The 21,561-nt window shown below is 38.1% G+C and overlaps 1 protein-coding gene across 1 annotated transcript in view; it reads right to left on the bottom strand.

Annotated features, from left to right (window-relative positions):
- The window catches only part of itchb (itchy E3 ubiquitin protein ligase b), a 32,347-nt gene that overhangs the window by 6,885 nt on the left and 3,901 nt on the right, over positions 1–21,561 (bottom strand). The window contains exons 3-20 of the mRNA XM_042491876.2: positions 20,152–20,293; positions 16,051–16,175; positions 13,160–13,294; positions 12,793–12,838; positions 11,889–12,070; positions 11,165–11,411; positions 9,139–9,234; positions 7,832–8,006; positions 7,319–7,388; positions 5,941–6,025; positions 5,639–5,767; positions 4,425–4,497; positions 3,496–3,567; positions 2,218–2,306; positions 1,613–1,772; positions 1,359–1,492; positions 542–682; positions 58–178 (exon numbers count right to left, since the gene is read on the bottom strand). Coding sequence (XP_042347810.2) covers positions 58–178; positions 542–682; positions 1,359–1,492; positions 1,613–1,772; positions 2,218–2,306; positions 3,496–3,567; positions 4,425–4,497; positions 5,639–5,767; positions 5,941–6,025; positions 7,319–7,388; positions 7,832–8,006; positions 9,139–9,234; positions 11,165–11,411; positions 11,889–12,070; positions 12,793–12,838; positions 13,160–13,294; positions 16,051–16,175; positions 20,152–20,293 — 2,222 coding nt within the window. The remainder of the gene's footprint in view (positions 1–57; positions 179–541; positions 683–1,358; positions 1,493–1,612; positions 1,773–2,217; positions 2,307–3,495; positions 3,568–4,424; positions 4,498–5,638; positions 5,768–5,940; positions 6,026–7,318; positions 7,389–7,831; positions 8,007–9,138; positions 9,235–11,164; positions 11,412–11,888; positions 12,071–12,792; positions 12,839–13,159; positions 13,295–16,050; positions 16,176–20,151; positions 20,294–21,561) is intronic.

The raw sequence follows: 21,561 nt of genomic DNA, 5'->3' as shown, positions 1-21,561 counted from the left end.
TTTAGTGGATCACACCACACATCACATAACTGAGCCGAGTTTTCAGTTCATCCATACCTCCAGCTCTTTAGCATCAAAGTACTGCAGGTACTGCTGAGGGAGGACCTCATTGAAGCCTTCAAAAAAAGCCTGTGTCTGCTCTTCCACTCCTCTGGACAGCCTCCACTCTGCCACCAGCCTGGAGACACAGGCAAACATACACAAACACATTATTATACTAAATATTACATTACATACTACTACATACTATCATGTAATGACTAAATTAAATTAAAAAAAAACTTAAAAACTAAAATAACAGTTAGGTCCACTACTATTATTATTTTAGTATCTAATTGATTAATTCAGTTAAATTCTAATCTATTACTATTGTTCATTTTATGTTCTTTGTCTGTGTGTTTGTGACTATATGACTATATTTGCACCTTGATGTACCCAACTTTTTAGCCAAATGAAGATGTGGCAATGAGTATTATTATATATTATCATGTATTGAATTATAGAGGCTGAATGAATTGATTCAATCATATCGGTACTCCACCTGATGTACTCCTCCTTGTTCTCCTCGGTGACTTGGATGTCTCCTCCTCCTGGTTTCAGCTCATGGGTGGAGATTTCACCCAGGATCTCTTTGTCCACAGAGAAGAACATCTCCAGTCCACACTCCTCAATGTTGTTATCCCTGAAGAGCAGAAAGACAAATCACGGCACAACTGTTACAACACTGCATGTCATCTATTTACACATCTTATAATAAAAATATTTAGGTGGTTCACAGACATGGCAGACTCACAGCTGCTTTTTAGCCACCAAACATGGGTGTTTTTTAGTGACCTGTCGCTATTTTGCCAGGAGGGGTAGTGCCACAAAAAGTGGTTGTTTTTTACAGAGATATCACTGCTTTTCCAGCAGAGATTGTGTCCCCAAAGCCAGGCATTTTAAGCCAAAACATGATCTTTTCCAAACCATAACTAGGTGATAATAAGTGATTTCTGTGACGAAACAAACTACATGTTAACCACAGCTGTAGTGAAACATAAATACATCCGCTACAAATAAAATGTGAATGTAATGTATCCAGGGTTTCCAGAGCTGTAAAATGCCAACATTTTTGCTGGTAACGGAGTTGTTTTTTGTTACTGCTGGATACATTTCTCCTGATGCAAATTCAGAAAAATCACCACAGGAAAGCCCTTTTTTTTGTTCTAGTGTAGAATAAAGTGTCTACAACTACAGCTGGTTGTGCAATCCTTTGTTTATACCATGACAATAAATCAACCTTCATCCTTGAATCAAAAAAGTCTATATTGTTAATATTGCTCTAAAAGTAGACTGCCAACATGGCTCTGTGTACTCACTTGATCCACATGAGAGAGTTGTAGAACTCAGGGTCTATTGACTCCAGGTCTTTGAGGGCCAGCGGCTTGTTCAGGATGCGCTTGTAAAATGGCAGTGAGAAACCAGTGTCGATGAACTTGCCATGGAAAAGAGCCTGTGGGACAGAAACACAAACTGTTTACTTGTTATTTTCTGTGGAGCAGAAAACTCTTAAACTAGTCCAGTTCTAGTCACACTAATTAATATAAAAACACAACTAAAACAAATGACCAACCATGGCGATGAAGCGTCCTATGAACTTGAAATACTTGAGGTGGTCGGGGTTGATGTAGGAGGCGGGGTTGATCTGGAGACAATAGTTATCTTTGCCGGCATATTCAAACAGGCAGTACATGGGGTTCAGCACCTCATGGGACAACAAGAAGAACCACTCCCTGAATGACAGGAGACCACAGAAATGAGAAAAGGACTGAATCACACGGCTAACTAGCCTACAGCTTCCTAACGTAGGCAAGATACGGGACACAAAAAGTCAATATAAATTAATACAAATAAATAGAACAAAACCAACAAAAGCAGTGAGAGCAAATACAAGGATATAAATGAAACAAAAATAAAATACCCAAAATTAATAAAAATAAGGTAAAAAAAATTAAAAGAAATAACAACGTCAATTAATTTAGCTACAAAAACTCAAAATTACTAGAAGGACAAAATAAGTTACAAAATATCCAAATAACTATTGAGAGGAGGACCAAAGAAACTAAAATAAACATAATTTAGAAAATACCACATCACATTATCCCTTATCCCTTATCCCATTATCCCTGTGAGGGGTAATATTTACAACCATCGATGCTGAATAATGTTCTGACTTACCTGGCGACGCCTCCGTAATCGAGGCCTTCTTCTCCAGGGAAGATGATCCATAGTCTCCTTCGTAGATCTTGAGCATTGAAACTCATTATCTAAAACAGAGACAAAGTATTGACATATAGACTTGTTGTGTGGTCACTGTTATTACGCAACAGTAACTTTGTGCACTTGGCACTTAACAGTTTGTCTTTTCGTGTTTCAAACCAGTGGCAGACGACACTGATATCCAAAGTATGAGAGATATCTGTTCATATATCACAGTATCATTATAATAAACCTCACAGAAACATGGAGGCTTTATCAGAAAACTTCAACATCTTTCCTTCTATCAGGGCTGTTTTCCCTCTCTGAGGTATGTCTTCATATCCAGTAAGTGTGTGCCTACGTAAATCTCAGTTTCAGCCCCCAGGTGTAAGTGTGTTTCACATGAGATGCTGCACCTGTAAACTAAGTATGTGAGAAATGTACAGAGTTTTGAAAATCACGATTTTCCATCCAAGAAATGTGCCTCAAAGCAGCTAATAAAACTGTAGTGGTGCATGCAAAAGGTTTGGTTCATGAAAAACTGCGATCAGACTAATTCAATTTAATTGTTAATCCTTCGAAACCTGGATAGAATTCGGTTTTCCTGCGCTGTGTTCCAGCATCTTTTACAGGCTATTTAACCCTTTGAAACCTTAACAATTTGCTTGATTTCTATGGAGAACATTTAGAATAACAGTAATGACTTCCCTTAAAAAACATTTTTGAAAAAGGAAAGATTACCAAAAAACAACATCTCCCTAGGTTTTAAGTTCCCTAAGTACAAACAAATTTACTCAGGTTTTTATTCAGTTATGTTAAAGTTCATTCTTTTAAAATAACTTACCTCTGCTACATGGAATGTTTCAGTATAAAAGACAATAAGAGACCTTCCCTACATATGTGGTTGTGTTGTAAACCCATCCCCGTGGCACTTGGAATTTACAACTCTAAAATAGTCTTATTAATTAAGATTAAAACATAGATATGATTTAACTTAAATTTATATAATTTAATTTTTAGAAGGTAATTACACAGATTTTTCAGTTCTACGATGTGCTGCAAGCAGGTGTGGTGTAAGGTGTAACACCAAAGACAACATCACTTTAGCTAGAGGTAAACTGGGCAAGGTAAGTCTTCCAAAAACTCAACAAGGCAATGACCTTAAAAAAAAAAAAAAAAAAAGTAAATCGTCCAGGAATTCAGTGAGCTCGGTGAGCTCTGTGACTGTGTGGCCGCTGTAGTTGCAGGTCACTTTACCTGCTGAAAGGAGTCCTCAAACAGGGTTTTTCTGGTTACAGTGATCTTGATGTGTTGAGGCATTGACAGTTGCTGGAGAGAAGGGAAAACATCAGAAACATGTAGTAGTCAAATATGCTTTCAGCTCTGACACAACAACACATATTATCACACAGCGTGTAGAGACCCTAATGAGACCTGTTTGGTTCAGGTGTGCTGAACACACCTGAAGTCAAAATTACTGTTAACCCTTTGACACCTGATCCATCAGTTTTCTTGTGCTGCATTCAGACATTTTTCCACCAGTATTTAAACCTCTGAAAATTGAGAAAAATGGTTTGATTTCTTTCCAAAAAAGGGGGGAAAAACATAATGAGTAACTTGATAAGAAATCTCCCCCAAAACTGCAAAATTAGTACAAGGTGATGGGTAAACTACTTAAAAATTAGCAAGGAAGGACTAGATACTATCAAAAAAAGGAGGGAAAATGTCCAGATAATGATATTTATAAGTTTCTTAATTACATATTTGAAATTATTAAAGGAAAAAATATTTACTGTCACACTTCCTTGAGGTAATGTTTGTTTGTTTGTTTGTCTTGGGTTTGGTTTATACACTTCTTTTTTTCCATAAAAATAATATTTTTCCATTTTCATGTACATTTTTACTTATTTCTTACTAATTTTTGGGCGTTTCTTGTTAAGTTGCTTGCCGCCCTCCCATTTTTTCTTTTTTTCCTTTTTAAAGAAATCAAGCTAATTTTCTCAGGTTCAAAGGGTTAAAATGATAACATAAAATAGTTCTGTCTCAATGGAGGTATAAATTGAAGCAATCTACTGTTGCTTATGGTCATCTTTCTGATTGATACAGTGGCAAAAGAATATGCAGTCAAGGGGAACTTTACTTAAGTATAACTAACCAGTATTTCTGTGTACTATTACAACTCTTACCTGGCACCAGAATCTGAAGTACTGTACTTTGGCTTTGAAGTCTCGAACGTAGGTGATCTGAGGTCCGTTTTCACTATGAAGGGAAAGAAGCACAGACTTTAAATATATATCAAAATCTTAAGCATAATAAACTCTGGCTTAACTTGCTTTTATCCCACACTTATATAGAGTATGTGTAACTATGATTATTACACTTATAATACACAAGACATGGATGTAAATATAAAGTTATGTAACCGCTCCTGTAATTTCAAATTGTCACATTCTCACTCCCATTCACCAAACTGGTTTCTCCACCGCTGGAACCAAAGCAAAGTCATTACTCTAAACTCATGTTATGCTCACACGTTATTGTCATGACTCAGGTGAGGTGTTACATCTGTGAGAACCACAGAACAAAAGCAAAGAGACTCGGTGACCCATTAGTCATATCGGGATAGTGCGTCACAAGTTCTAAAAATAGAGATGGATTTCAGAGGCAGGGAATCACATAGCTATAGATCTGCATAAACACAACTACGAGGTAGGATAGAGCTGTGCTGTTCAATAACGTAAGACTCAAACAGAAGCTGATATAAGCAACAAACTTTGGGCTGATTGAAATTTGAAAGAATTATATCTCTTTTAGCATCAAGTTAATCTTTTGTCTACCAGCTTTATGAGTTCATTCATAACATTATGGCAGAAACAAATATACAAGACTCATTCATTTCTGGCATGCAGCAGTGCTGGAAAGACTAAAGCCAGAATGTTACAGACAGTCAGTCCTGCTACAAGTATACGTGTTTTAATAGTTTTCCAATTGCCTAACCTTTTTTTAAACCTTTTTTTAAATGTATGTATGAACTCACTTCCTCTAACGCTTCTTTCTCTGTTTCAACCTATTCTTGATTACCGCCCACAGAATGCTTCAGAAAACAAGAAACATGTTTATAAAAACAATACTGTGCCATGAGAAGTCCTTTACAGTACAGTACAGTACAGTATACTTTACGAGACGGAAACTACCACCTTCCGACATCACATGAACGCAGCATTAATCGAGAACCAATATACTGCTTCTTCATTTTTAGTTAATTTGGTTAAGTTTTGTTGGTTTTCTGGCCTATAGTCATCAAAGACCACAGATTACTCGATGCCTCTTAAAGTAACAGAATAACACTGCTGTATGATTCTCGAGTCTCGAGTAGAAAACAAAATGGTACAAGACATACAGTGAGGATTTTCCAGTGCGAGGGTCGATGTAGGTGGTTGTTCTCCTGTTGTGGTCTACGAAGTAGGGAATACCGTCTACAGTGAACCTCATCTCCCAGCCCTCTGGAAGTGGTTTCTCATTCAGCAACCTAAAAAATGAGATAAGACGAACATTTAGTGATGGATTGTTTGAGGAGGACCTAAAATGCTAAAGCAAACAAATACATGCCATATGAAAATGCTATGCTAAATGCACTATGCTATAATTTTCATCTGATGTGCAGATTATCTGACGGGACAGCAGAGGAATATGCAAACTAACCCCTGTGTTCGTGGGTCCTCCCACTGTGTTGACCGTGTTGGGTGATGAACAAAATAAACTCTGCCATTCGTGTCTGTTCTCTTCTCTGAAAAGGCACAGTAAGAAAACAACAACAAACATGCAATAATTAGATGATTATTCAAATTGTATGTACTCATAAAAAAGTGGGAATCTAGGTTTTTCTGAGCACTGGTGTCTTCATTCAATTGTTCCCAAAGAGAAGAGAATGTATGCGTATATTTTTCTCCCTATTGCCAGCAAAAACTTGTTCCTTTTTTTAAAAGTGTTTTTAAAAAGTGTTGGAATGAAGCACTCCCCAGTGACCTGCCACTGCTTTTACACTGAAAAAAAAATGCTATGTGGATACAGGCCCTTAGGGTGGCCACTTGCCAACTTTAAACCTTCTTTTGACTTCTTAATTTGTGTAACTTTGGAGGTTTGGAGAAATTCTATAATTTTCCCTAGGCCACCTGCAGTAGCATTATTTATGTAGTTAGGCCTCTATACAAAATCATCCCCATTCTGTTAGGGCTGGGCAATATATCGCTATTAAACTAATATTGTGAATTGAGATTGAATAACATCTTAGAATTTAGATACTGGAACGTGGTATGTATTATTTATTCCCTGGTTTTAAAGGCTTTCTTACAGTAAAATGACGTAATTTTCTGAACTTATCAGACTTTTCTAGCTCTTTTATTAAATGCCTTTTTCCCCACTTAGACATTATATCCACGTTACTGATGATGATTTATCAAAAATATCATTGTGTAAATATTTTGTGAAGCACAAATAGTCAACCCTACAATATCACACCATGTTGATATCAAGGTATTTGGTCAAAAATATAGTGATATTTGATTTTCTCCATATCCTCCAGGCCTATGTTCTGTATGAAAATACAAAGTTTCTACATGGGCCTTTAACATCTTTAGGCAAAAACAAGATAGGAAAAGTGAAGGTACCCTTACAATCACACAGTAGAAATGGGAAGAGATATTTAAACAATGGAAAACAACGAGCTCGCTGTAGTTGGTTGAGAAAAGTAAAAACTACAAAGTGTTTTGATTGTTTCCATGGAAATGTGTTGGATCCCAGGTCAAAGCGTTTGCTTAAATGGGCTAACATGTCTAAAACACTTTAGCGACAATTCTGACTAAATTAGGCATTTAAACTTAATAAATCTAAATCTACTTATCTTAAAACAACATTTCTGATTAAGTTCTCAAAAGAAAGGGTAATGTGGAGCACTTTGGCACACATTGGTACACTGGCATAAAATCAAAGTCTCAGCTGTGAAATAAACAGTGTTGATTGTCATTGTTTAAATGATGTCTGAAGCCTGTGAATTTAAATTGAAAAGCCTTAAAGAGCTTACCCCATCCATGTGGCAGAGGCCCAAGAGGATCAAACTCCTTATTCTGAGTGGCTGAGACCTGGTCCTGTAGCTACACAGCAGAGAATCAGAATCACTTATAAGAATCAAAAAGCCACTTAAGGACAACTGCAGTGTTTTGTGGGAAAAAAAAACAACAGGAGTTCACTCAGTAGTCAGTAGTGTTTGTCATTAACAGAAATGCCACAAACATTTACACGTTGTTGCAGACTGCATAAATAGGTAAACTGAACAATAAACTTGAATAAACCATTACTGGGTTACAGTGAGCAGTGATAACACTAAATGTATCTAAGTATCAGCATTAGTTGAATATTTCAAACTTGCAAACTCATTCTCTGCAAAATACTTTTTAAAACACTCAATCTCCTGAACTCATGGACCTGACACACCTCTTTTACATCGCAGCACAACCACAAGGTGCTTTTCAATAATAGTCATCATATTCCAGTGAGCTAAAGCCCACATCACCACAGAAGTAAGAGGAGGTCTCACCCCGAATATGAACCTCTGGTTGAACTGCTGCATGGCGCCCTGCAGCTGGTTGCGCTGGTGTTGCCACTGCTCGTAGTTACGCACCGTCTCCACTGTGGGGCGTTGCCAGGTGGTGGTTCTCGTGATGTGATCGACGAAGTAGACCCGCCCCATCTGGTCGACACGACGCTCCCAGCTGATGACGAATGAAACAAGGGAAGACAGTCGGAAAAGAGAGAAAGTGATTACAAGCACTTTTAAAGCATGAATGGGTCTTGCCCCAAATTACATTTCTGAATTGCTGACTTGTGAGCAATCAGGGCCCATCGAATTTGGAACGACCTGCTGGAGTCGATTAGGCTTGAAGAATCAGTGACATCTTAAAATTGCTAGTTAAAACACACTTTTACATAATTGCTTTTATGAGACGTCACCTTTATTTATTTATTTTTTCATTTTTTATCCGTGTTCCCTCTGTTCATTTTGCTGCTCTTACTCTATTTACCCTTCCCTTATCCTTCTAATGTCCTGTTCTTACCATCTTTTCATGTTTTAATTTATTTACTTGTTAATCTCTTCTTCATCTGTTTTTAACTTCCTATCTTTGCTTTGACCCCAGTGATGTGATGTCCTCTTCTTATATTATTTGTATTGTCTTTTATTCTTACATTTTGCAAAACTTTATTCATTTGGTACTTCACCTGCCGTTTGAGATCTGCTTGTTTCATCACTTTTACTCCTTTTATTTGTTTTATTCTTGTTGACCTTTTGTATTTGCATTTTGTTTCTGGCTTTTTGTTTGACTTTTCTAGACCTTTCTCTGTTTGGCATGTTGGTTGATGTTTATTTTAATGTTTCCTAAATTGCTGCCTTTACTTTGTTTGTTAAAGCACTTTGTATTGTAAAAATCAGTTTTTAAAAGCGCTGGAAACAAAAGTAGACTGCCTAAAAAAAAATCAGTCTTAATGCAGTATTTAATTTCAGTGATCATACATACATACATCTTTTTTACAAATTAATCTTTTAACTAAGCATGCCAATACGGTCTAAAAAAGAGGAAGAATATATGAGCTAAAATGTTAAGGGAGACAATGTCAAAGTTGGTGGACATGGGAAAAGTGGACAACAGCTTCTGTAATTAATACATGTAAATTACATAATCAGGATTTTAAAACAGGGCATGAGCCAGTATCTAGTAACCATATCCTTAAAGATGAAGAAACCCATCTACAAATAGATCCTATCCTATAAATAGAAACTGATGAACTTTAAACGAAAACACTCTCTGTGTTGAAGAAAGGAAAGATCAAAAGGGAAGGACTTTTTACCCAGGGGGCAGTGGTTCAGGGCGTTCCCACGTTGTTCTCTTTTCCACGTGATCGACATAATACAACCTGCCGCTCTGATCCACCCTCTGCTCCCACCTAGATAGAAAAAAAAAGAAAAAAAAGTGAGGACATTAGATAACGGTGCACGGCTGCAGCCATCCTATTACAAAAGCAGCAAATAGCCTGTAAATGTCACGATGTCACAATGACAACAATAAAACATCTCAAATGCGTATTTAAGGAATTTGTGCAAATGAAACCTAAAAAGAGACAACAAAAAACAATTATAACAAGAATGGGTTAATCACAACCACAGTAATGTTTAATGTTCAGACACATCTGTGTTGTTTTCTACAGAAAAAAAGTGTTATTCTTCAATTTTAATAATGATCTGCTCTAAGTGTGAAAAGATTTCTCTACTCTCATATTAGTCACTTGTTCCCTGCTCCCAAAGATGGTTTGTGGGTTGTTTTTTTTTAAAGATATATTCTAATGGGTTTCATTGAAAGTTTGATGTGATATCAAAACCAAACCCACCATCCTTGTGCTCTCAACGTGCACACACTCGCATTAACAATACATAGCTGTAGGAATTAAAGGGGACCTTTTATGCTCATTTTCAGGTTCATACTTGTATTTGAGGTTTCAACTAGAACATGTTTACCTGCTTTAATGGTAAAAAAAAACTTAATTTTCCTTGATTTTTGTCTGTGCTGAACACCTGTATTCACCTACTATCTAAACACTCTGTTTTGGTGCCTTCCTCTTTAAGTCCCCGTTCTGATCTACTCTGATTGATCAGCAGTTTTGGGGTCTTCCACATCTCCAGGTCTCTGCACTGTCATTGCAGCAGGGGAATGACGGTAACTAAAATCATCAATAAAAACTTCTACACAAATGGACATGTTTCTGCAGGAATATGATCCCAAAATGGGGAGTAATTTACAACTCTCTCAACCAAATTTACATGTTTCCCTGATGTAAGCAAGTAGCAACTGTAACAGAGAATAGAGGTATTTTCTACCATGGAAAATCACCACTAAAAGCTTTTTAACCCAATCAGACATGTTCCCGCACAAATATGATCCCAAATTGGAGAGAAATGTACAAATTTGTCAACAAAGTAAACATTTTTCCCTGACACTAGCGCACCTGACACCTTATACAGAAATCCGACACACTATGATGTCATACTGTAATCAGAGTAGATAAAAATGTTAAAGATGGAGTGTTCAGAGTGGTCTGAAGCTGGAGGTTTTTTGTTACATATGTTACCTCATTATTTGAAACTTTGGCAAGATTTAATACGAACATTTTTAGTTGTAACACCACATATAAGTTACAAAATACACAGGTCTCCCTTAGTATATGTAAAAAGGCAAAAAAAAAATGTCTTGCACACAGTAGGGATCCAGTTATCACCTACTTTATGCACCAAAGTGACCAAAATGACATTTCGAGCTTGAAATGCCATTTTGGTGCATTATGTAGGATCCCTAATGTGTGTGAGCTATTTTTTCCCTTTTTACTTTTCACACATTTGGTCCAGCACCTGCTTCAAGTTTGGATTGGAAGTGCATACATACTTTTGCTTCTGTACCCCTTTAATAAGGGGGTGGGGGGGTTGGTACACTCTGCTTTCTGCTAAAAGATGACCCAGTTTCTTTGTAACTCACTAATCCTCTTCTGCGTAATTAATCAATTTTTTTCTTATTCAGCTTTCTGTTGATGAAGTTTGTGTTTTTGCAGTTTGCACTACTGTCTTTGTTCTGTTTCTTTGTCTCAATTCATTAGATGATGCAGCAAAATATATAATTAGCTGTCTAGCTACGGCACTATTATAGTGATCCTGCTTAGCATGACATTGGGGGATTTGATAATACCGGTCACAATTTCATGTTAATGACACAATAAACTGGCACAAGTGACGTTCGTTTTGAAAAGATATATACATATTGTGTGATTATACTTTAATGAATAACCTCTCTGGGTTCTTCTGTAAGAATTACAAAAAAAGCGAGCTCACCCAGGAGGTAACGGCCCAGTGCTGACAGCAGGGACCCTTGGAGTGACCACAGGTGTGATGCTGCTGGTTGGCTGTCTGGTTGCTGGAGCTCCAGAGCCTGGGGTTGGCGTGGAGTTCCTTTCCGAGCCTGCTGATGGACTTGATTCTCGGGCTGATGAAGGTCCTGAGGCTGGTGTTCGTACCGGTGTATCAGAGCCTGATTGACCATCACTGCCATCCGCTGGTGCAGATCCATTGCTGGAAGATGCTGAGGAAGGTATCAGGGAAATAAATTACAGAACCTCAGACTAAGACAGCAATTATAGATAAAAAAAACCCCATAAGTACGACATACAAAAACATTTCTGTTGACAAGGCTGACTGGCTTTGCAGCTTTAATTGGTGAAGGAACACTAGTGGATGTAATCAAATACAGATTTTTGACCTTTTCAGACAAAATAAAACATTTCGACCCTAATATTTTGTGTTGCTCCTCAGCATTACCTTGTGTAAATATGGCTCAAAGTGAACTGGTTGTACAAAAAATGCTTTTCAGAGTGTGTCCAGTGTTAGTATGACACACTTTCGCCTTAGGGTAAATGTTTGATTTGTGTTTGCAATGTGACAGTCAGAGTGCACAGTCAGTGTAGAAAGAGGAGAACATGACCTCAGTTTCCACCCCATTCTTAGTTAATAAGTGTCTGAAGTAGATCAGAGTGGGAGCTTCCTTCAGTAAATGTCTGACCTGGTGAAGAGGTGGGTCTGCGCGGAGTTGGAGGAGGAGGTCTGGAGGGCCTGGGAGGTCGGAGAGGCCTTGAGATCCCTGATGACACTGAGGGAGACCCTGTGCTGTTCACTGACCTCCGGCCACTGGGAGAAGACTTGTGATCTACACTGTCCAAAGCTGGCGAGCTGTCTCGACTCCGCCTGCGAGGATGGAGGGCACACAGAGATAAATAAAGCAGAAAAAAAAAGAATTACCACCTTACAGTTGTATCACTCAACAACAGCACAGCAGACCTCTACAATCAGCACAGTTTCAGGGTGTGCACCCAAGATTAGTGCCACGAGTTCAGTATCTGATCAAATGTCTCCCTTCTGTTCCTGAGATATGACATTGAAAAACAGCCTGAAAAGTGTTTTTCAAGAACACTCCAATGTGATGTCACATTGGAATTGACCTTTGACCTTTTGGATATAAAATGTCATCACTTGCTCATTATATCCTCAAAGAAATTTGTGTGAAATTTGGTCTTTATTAGCATATGAATTCTTAAGTTGTGGCCAAAAACATTTTTTGTGAGGATACACAGTGACATTTCACAGCCAAATTTGAATCAGTTCGTTGTTGAATCCAAGTAGATGTATGTGTTTGAGGAAACTCCCTCAAAGGCCTTCTTGAGATATCGCATTCACAAGAATGAGGTCACAGCGACTTTGACCTATTACCACTAAAATCTAATCCGTTCATCATAGAGCCAAGTGGACAACTTTGCCAAATGCTGAATAAATTCCTTCAAAGCGTTCTTGAGATATGCGTACACAAGAATGGGACAGACAACCCGAAAACATAATTCCTCCATCAACAGCTACTAAAAAAAAATGTGACATTAGTTTATCTGGTCTGAAGATGGGAATAGTTACTGTACCTTATGACATGATCCTCATTAGGTTGTGTTTCTCCATTTGATGTACCTGAAGAAAAAACAAAAATAAAGCAAAATTAGGAGTTCCTTTTCACACACAACAAAACTGGTCAAACAAACAAAGAAAATTTGCATTTAACGTAACAGTACTAAACCCTGTTGATATTAAGACGAATGTTTTGCTTAATTATTCCACCTGATTGAAATTCAAGCGACTAAGACTGGACACTGCTTACTACATGTTTTCTTGGCCTTTGTTAACTTGACAAATGCAGTGGAATAACTATATTTCTTACATGAAAAATATGTCTACACCTAAAAGTATCTGTACAGGCTTTTGATGAAAACTTGTGGCACTTGTGTGACTCACTGTGATGGTCGGCCTCTGCCTTAGCAAACATCTCGGGGTCGACAGTCATGCCGTCCAGGCAGACGGACAGGTCTCCCACCACATCTGACTGGTCTCTGTCTGCACACAGCTGTAAGGTCTGCACCACCTCAGAGACTGCATTGAGACCACAAAAGTATTAGATGGTCAGAGTACGACAACGACAAATGAAATATATTACCTGCTATTAATGCAGGCATACATACATTGAGCCAATCTGTGACAAAATGCATTATGCCCTCAAACGTAATTAAAGTCAAACTAGCTATGTACAGTGGTAGTTCAAAAAAAGATGGGGAACAGATTTTATTTATTTCTTTAGTTTTTTATTGCTCTTTTTGGTTTGTTTGTTTGTTGTTTTTTGCTTTTTTCTATCTTTAGTTTTTTGTTTGTTTCATATCCTCAGAAAAAAATATTACTGGTGTAAATGTTGCCTGTATGAATGATTTTGCAACATATGCTTCTAATTTTTTTATATCATTATTTCTCTTTCCCACTTTGATGTTAAAAACAGAAAAAAATGATGGCTTGCTGTATGATGTGCACCAATTTTGATTCCAATAAAAATGTAAATTAGAAAAATAGATGTGGAATTACTTCAAAAGATACCAGGTACCTTTAAACATCACACCATGGCAACTTGGGGATCAAAGATAACACCAAATTTATTGTATGTTTTCAATGACAGCACAGAGAATAACTGGACATTTTAACTTGGCTAAGTGTAGTTTAAATTTGCAATCAATTTTGTAAATAAAATAGAGTAACGTGACAAGACTGTTCAGGCTGAATGTTCTTCTTTCTCAGATAATTAAGGGCTCATTTGTTTAAAAAAATGTTTAAATCTACAAATGATTTAAAATGACCCTTATATGGATCAGTGTATATTTTCTTGCTCTGACATTAATCATCAATCAGCTATTTGACATGTGATTTGTGTCCACAGTTCACTGCTGGACAGACTCCATGCATAAAAAATGACCAGGCAGGGGACTGAATGGAGCCTTTATGAGAAAAAAAACAAAGAAATAACAGCCCAAAAATCTACCAGGGCAAAGGGGGATGACAAAGAACAGCAGCCTCTTAGAAATGTGAAGTAGAGTGCCCGATTGATTTATTTTTTACTCTGAAAAAGTTAGATAAGTGACATCTGTAAAAGCTTTGAAACAATTTCTGTATTTGACAGCTGGAAACAGTTTCCTTAAAACAAATCATTTTAATTTCTACATTTTGTCACCAATCTTTACCACACCAGATGAATCTCTGCCAAAACCTCTGGTGTGCTGCGAAAGATTGATGTATTTGACATTTCTGGCAGCTGTAACAGCAGTGTGAAATAAATGGAAAAAGAACCAGGTAGCTGGCAGTAATTGTCACAAGTACTGAACAGACAAAAGCTCTACCTTCACACACTCAAATATCATCAATAGCCATAGAAACATCACTACACTATGAGACACACCAAAACATGTACTGTTTGCCATCCAAGATGTGAAATGGCGACATACATTAAAAAATGTATGTCGCCATTTCTCAGACTCCATATACAAAATAAAGCTCATATTAGACAAAGAATTTCCCAAAAAAATATGGGAAAAAAAACAACGTTTAGATTAGCATTGTACAGTTTCACATGGCCCTCCAGCTCTGAGCACTGATCTACCCGTATCATTTCATGATGGCATTTTTACGACCTGGCATGAATCCATGGGTCTTATATTTAAACAACCTGTAATACACAGTCTGAAGTGCATGGCGCATTGCCACTTTGCTATTTAAACAGAGCATAATCTGGAGACAAAGTCAGATGCAAGGGACTAAGGGGTTGTATTTGGTCCCTTAATTAATCATAGGTGTGTTTTGAGTGTAACAAGATTTCAAACAATCACAGTGTCATCTCACATTGCCCTTAAAAGCCAAATGCACCTTTATCCGGCGTATTGCTATACACATGTTAGACTGGAGAATTAAGTCGTTTCCTGTTGAGAGTAAATTATTAGGAGCGGTAATGTCACAGCTATGTTCACATTTTAAAAAATGTAATTATGTTCCTCATTAACAATGTATTATTTCATCCACCCACAATCCATCTGTGCAGACCTGTGTGTGTATACAAGCATACAGGCACATCTTACTATCGAAATAATGTGCCCTTTAATTTTCAGGAAAAAAAACTGCACTCTTATGGTGCAATCCCTTTCTGCTGCCTTAAAATAGCAGTCGACCAAAATGTGCCTGACTACACCTCATATAAAATCTACACGCCCATGGGCGCATGTGCGACACAACATGAGCGCTGGCCGTGAAAATGACAACTGCATTAGCCTTAAAGTAGCAATTACTGTCAATCGTCTGAAGTGGAGAAGAGTCAATATGGGTTGGTTAGTCTTTCTTAACTATCCCACCATCATCCAGGAGGATTTAAAATAATATACAAATGTATTTCTGAAAAAAAAAACAAAAAAAAAAACGCTTTTTTATAGATAACGCACATTAAAAATGTATCTTAAAGGGATACACAATGATACAAGGGAAGCCTTATGATGGCCTTTAGCCATAAAATATGTATTTTGGACACTGAAAATAAATCTCATCTCCCTACATTGCAGACTGCAAGTAATAAAATAGTTTTTAAAGAATGTCATCTTGGACCAATATAACCCTCATTACACATCTCTAAACATAACCCAGAGTGTGTATATGTCAGTGTAATCAAGGTATTTTGAAGCACACATGCTCACACATGACGAGGAGTTTGCTCATACTGTTGTGACCCCTCACCAGTGAAATCAATATTGTAGAGAGGGGGCTGGATAGGAAAAAGAATATGTACAACAGCTGTGTTTGTGTGTATTGTCCACTCATACACTCACTTTTCATGTCGTTCGACTTGAGCGTGTCGCTGACGTCCAGCGTGGCCATGCCTAGCAACACGTCTGACTTCAGGGTCTGGTGGCTCCACACATGAAATACCAGTTTGCTGAATGGAGTCACAATCCTGTTGAGACACACACGTCAGTTGACACATGCAACGCATGAACAAAGTCACAGCTTGATATCACACCTCCAACCACCTGATGTCTGCTTCCAATTTTACAACCATTTAGTTTATATTAGCGGTTCCCAACAGGTGGGTTGTGGTCCAAAAGTGGGCTGCGGGTCCAATCTGAAAAGGACCACAAGTAGGGGTGGACGATATATCCAATATACTCAATGTATGGTGGCTTGTTCCACGTGCGATATATTAAATGACTATATTGTGAACATTGAGTTTAAATTGTCCCGTCATTTTTATAAGCCAACTCTCTCTCTCTCTCTCTCTCTCTCTCTCACACTCTCACTCTCACACACTCACACACACACACACACACACACACACAGGGACTTTTGCAGGGCTTTTGCATGACTGGTCACATTTTGTGACCACAGAGCACTACTGTAGCTTGGAAATACTATTAATAAATGAACTGGAGAGCTGTTAGTTTGTTTCCAGCTTACAGTGACTGAGTCCTCACGGTCAAAGGCGCCTCGGTATCTGTTTAACTGTCCGACACCAACAACCAACTGTTGACCAGAAGACACCTCCGGTCCGAGACCAATCAGATCCTTCAAAATACAAGCACCATGGGTCCTGCTTTGATTTCTTCAAGTATAACAATACTTTAAAAATTAACTTCATTTGTTATAACTGTATTTTATTAAATGTTATTATACCAGTAGTGTATTCAACTCTAGTATATGACTACTTTAACTTTATTGTAACTGCAGTTCATTTAATAATTTTGTATTTTAGTAATTAACATTAGTTTTAAGGACATTTAAAAATACTGAGATATATATTGTGTAATGTGATATAGTCTTATCGCGATATTATTTTAAAGCCATATCGCCCAGACCTAACCAAGTGATTTGTGCCAAGTTTGTAAATAACCCTTTATTTTGAAGTACAGTGAATTATTTGGCAAAGAGTTTTTATTTTGATGTGCAAATTTTTTGCTTTGGATTGAGAGAATAATGGACAGCTGCTTAACAGAGACAGCAAACAAGACAAAGTATAACACTGAATATATCAAGATTTCTGGACCTTGAACTAATGACTAAGAATAAATCTGGACCCCTTGGCTGGACCACTTGGGAATCTGGTTTAAATGATATTGTTAAACAAAGAGGTACTACTAATAGCAACAAGGGAAATAATATATACTCAGCAGGATTTTCTAGTGTATTGATCCTTTTTGTAGGTGACGCACCACTGTTTATAGGTTCTTTTCACAGGTTTAAAAAAGAAAAAAGAAAAAAAAGGTGAAAGCAGCTGGTAGTTTGCAATGCATCAGCTGCTGTGGTTGTGAGAGCAGCAAAAGTCTTTGTCTTGTCGTGAAAGCAACTCTAACACAATGAAGTTCAGAATCTATTCACGGAAAACGAGTCTATAACCACCACTGTGACAGTTGTTTAGCTAGCAGCAGCACCCTCAGGAAAAAAAACATTTGAGGGCACACAAGCTCAGGTCCGATTGCATCCCATAGTAAACACTTGTTACATAATAACCAGACCTCCCCATGGGTGCAAGAGAAACTGTAGGAGAACTCTATATTAAGAAGGTCACTGTGGCCAGCAGAAGCTCTAGGACGGGCTAAGATTAAGAGGACATCTGATGTGTGAAAATGCTGGACTGCAGGAAGTCACATGGTGTGGTGTGAGTGCACTTAATGCACGGTGTCGAAACAGGATTCCTGTAAATGAACCGGACACGTTCTCTCACCAGCGTGTTGCATTTTCCTTGCAGGTGCAAACAGCTTAGAGATAGCATATCTTTTCTTTAAACTGTAAAAGCACCACTACTCTGAACTCAAGAGTTAGACTACAGAGAAAACCCTTCCCGTAAACCGAGTCCTGGTGACTCATTCAGAACACAAAACTGCTGCAGTAAAAACATCTTGATCAAGATCATAAACCACACCAGCAATTCAAACAATTCAAAGGATGTCTATTTTTGTACGCACTGAAGAAACTCCTCCAGGTCTGGACAGTCTTCTTCGGAAATTATGATGTGCAATGCCAAATACTGCAGTCAGCAAGATATGCTTGTTCCAAAAAGCCAAACCGCAGATAACTACGCTGGTTTCGTTAATCACTTCACTAAAACTCAGGGATATTAGCGATCTCAGGAACTGACACTGCAGTTTAATAAACCAAGAAATTGCATCATTGTTTCCTTCAAAAGCTTCTCATCAAATCTGAAAACATTCTTGATGAGTGTCATAGAAAGTTATTCATATGAAAGTACGTAAACGTAACCATGAATGAACTAAACGTACAATTCAGGCATGTGAGACACCCTGGAGCCTCTTCACATGCCTGCATGCAGACAGTGAAGGACTCGAAGGCCTCCAGCACTACCTAAAAATTACCATGGATGCATCATACAATTATTCATGATTACATACTTTCATATGTAATAGTTTTTTTACAACAATGAGCAACTTAAAGCTGCTAATACTCTTCCTTATGGAACATTTCAAAGGCTGTAAGGTTCTGGTCAGTTGGTTGATATGCTCTTGTCCGACCAAATTCTCACTGGTCCAACGATCGCTGGTGCTACTTTTAGAAAGCCTTCAGGCCACCAAAGCATTTCTTTTTCAGCTGAAAAACACCAGTTGTTATTAAGCACTTGTATTTGTCCTCTGTGGGGATGTAAATCGTAAGCACTTTCCTTCATCGATCTTTTGTCAAATTAATGATTGATAAATCATTATTTGAAGAAGAACATCAAAACATGTCTTATTTCAAACAATACAAATGCGTTTTTTCCTCAATAAAAGTTCACAGCAATATGTTGCATATACTTTGATGGCATTACATAGCCTATCGACTGATCAATTACAGTTCTAATGTTTCATTTAATAAAAGGCAGATTAATCAATCATCGATCAATTGTTATCATCTATTGTCCTCTGTGACGTTTGGCATTTGTCCTGCTCCACTGTGATTGGCAAAGCTGGATTTCTAGAACATTAGGACATTTCTAGGATTTTAGCACATTTCTTGGGTTTTAGGAAATTTCTAGGATTTTAGAATTAGAAAATGTAAATGTGAATCAGAAAATGGTTGGGGTGGCCACCTGGTACCCTATCAGGGGCCAGATTTGGCCTGCGGGCCACAAGTTGAGTATCACTGTTTTGTAGTGTCCAGTATATCAGATTTTTCATATCAGTCCCATTCAACTCTTAGTGGTGAGACGGCCTCTATTCCACTTGCTCAAAGACAGAGTTTACTTGTCCTGGGCAAGTTTTAATGTCAAGCCCTGTGAAAGAAAAACATTTTGTTGGACAGACAACGCTACCAGGTAGAGTGCACTCTATGCACTGTGGAGATTTAGTTAATTTAGAGATAATGTGCACATTTTTTGCCCCATTGAACCATCGACTGGTTGAAGAGGGAGTGGAATTTCAGTGGAATGCGATTTTCTTTGTTTCATTAAAGCCCTAAATATTTTTTGTACTGTATCAAATATAGCTAATCGCCATCTAAACCAAGTCTATGTTCTAAAAGTATGATACCAATTGCATTGCAAAATGCTGATAGTTCCTTTCAAACTTAACAGTGTGCTCACGTATAATCTGTGCTGGAGTCAAGCCAGAGAAAATGAGCTTCTGTAAATAACAGGCTTGTTTTGTGCTACCTGGAATACCAGACCGGTAACGCTTAACACACTGGGACAAATATGATTAAGGTAACATGTCTGTGAGCAGCCTGCCTCCAGGGTATTTACAATTAAACATCAGAATTCACTCAGTGTCCTGCTTGACAAATCCTAGCATGCAGGCAGCACAGCAGACCAAGCATATGCTTGTTAGATACCATTAGAAACAGTTGTGTCTAGAGGAGTAGCAACAGAGTTATAATGTTTTGATTATCATAAAAGTGATCACATGTCATGCAGAGCTGGTAATACTGGCAAGACTTTGACTCACACAGTGAGCGGCTGCTTCCACTTGGGGCTGTGAGTGTTGTTGCATTTCTCTGTTTTCTTGGACTGGCCGTCAACTGTCACTTCCACATAAGGACTGGGACCAAACCAGTTTTTCTTGTTCTCTTTTAGTTTTGCTGATAGCACTGAAAAAGGGAGACAGGGAGAAGGAACCGTGCAGAGGACAGTCAGTCATTTTGGTGCAGAAAGAAAGAGGAATAAAGGGAAACAAGAACTCATGAACAGCACACACTTTTATATGAAAAACAGAGCAGGGGAACATGACTGCAATAGAATCTGGATACCAGTGCAAAATGGATTTAGCTCATGAGGCATCGCCACTGATTAACATGTGTCCTTGGTGATCAAAAGTACATTGCTCTGAGTACAGGTGTGAATGCAAGAAATGCATTCACAATGCAGCCTGAGATACAATCACTCAGGCCACGTTCAGATGGGGTCAAGACCACATGTGGCCACATTCTATCAGCAGTGTGAATGCTAACATGTCCTTGCCAACACAGAGATGACACTTCCTACTCAGCTGACGTACTTGCTTTTTTGACGCTTCAGCAGATACGAAAAAAAACTTTTGTTGCTGCAGCTGCACAAACGCAAAGCTGGAGGAACGTATCTGGAGCCAATCAATTCCAGGTGAACTGTCAGTTCAATCTCTGCCTGGTTAGCAGGCGCTAACACAGCAGCAGCAGCTGTTAAACAGGTCCAACACACTCACACTGACAGCGAAACGGCTCGACTTTATTATTAAACCTGTTAATAACCATTAGGTATCTTTAACCCTTAAATGCTATCAGTTAGCCCTGATACTGTGTATATGTGCAGCCAGACAGACTCTTACCAACTGTCCTCAGCATGAAGCTGACACCCCCGCAGCAGTAGTCTCCGAGCGGCGCTTGTCTCATGATAAACAGCATGCTAATCAATACACTGCATGCAGATTTTACTCATCTTAAATAGTAAAGACTGTGCAAAAAGCACAGCAAACCTCTCACCGGTTAAAAAAAACAAAAAAAAAAAACAGCACATTTGTACTTTGCTAACGGAAAAAATTCACAAGTTTATTAGAGTACTGAGCAGATAAGTTGTTTACAAGTGGTCACTTGAGACACGTGGAGACGCATTCTCTATTGCGAGGTCTGAACAAATAGATAAAGAGCTGTTCACTTGTGATCTGATCACCCAAGATGCATTATCATACCAGGTGTAAATTTGCACATAAGCAGTGCAATGATGGACATTTATCACCATACAAATTAAACACACAAAGCAAAGAAGACAGGCAAAGTTTAAGTTCTCACTTATAGGCTGTTATCACAGCAGACATTCCTTTAACAGTAGGAAGAGCGCCTGTTACTGATAACATTAACAATGACTCCGTCCTGTTCAAGGTTCC

Source organism: Plectropomus leopardus, chromosome 9 (assembly GCF_026936395.1).
Source record: "Plectropomus leopardus strain MGB_pleo_1.0 chromosome 9, ASM2693639v1, whole genome shotgun sequence".
NCBI classification, from domain to species: Eukaryota; Metazoa; Chordata; class Actinopteri; order Perciformes; family Serranidae; genus Plectropomus; species Plectropomus leopardus.
Note: the sequence above shows the minus strand (reverse complement) of the source record. Positions and strands in the feature narration are given on the sequence as shown.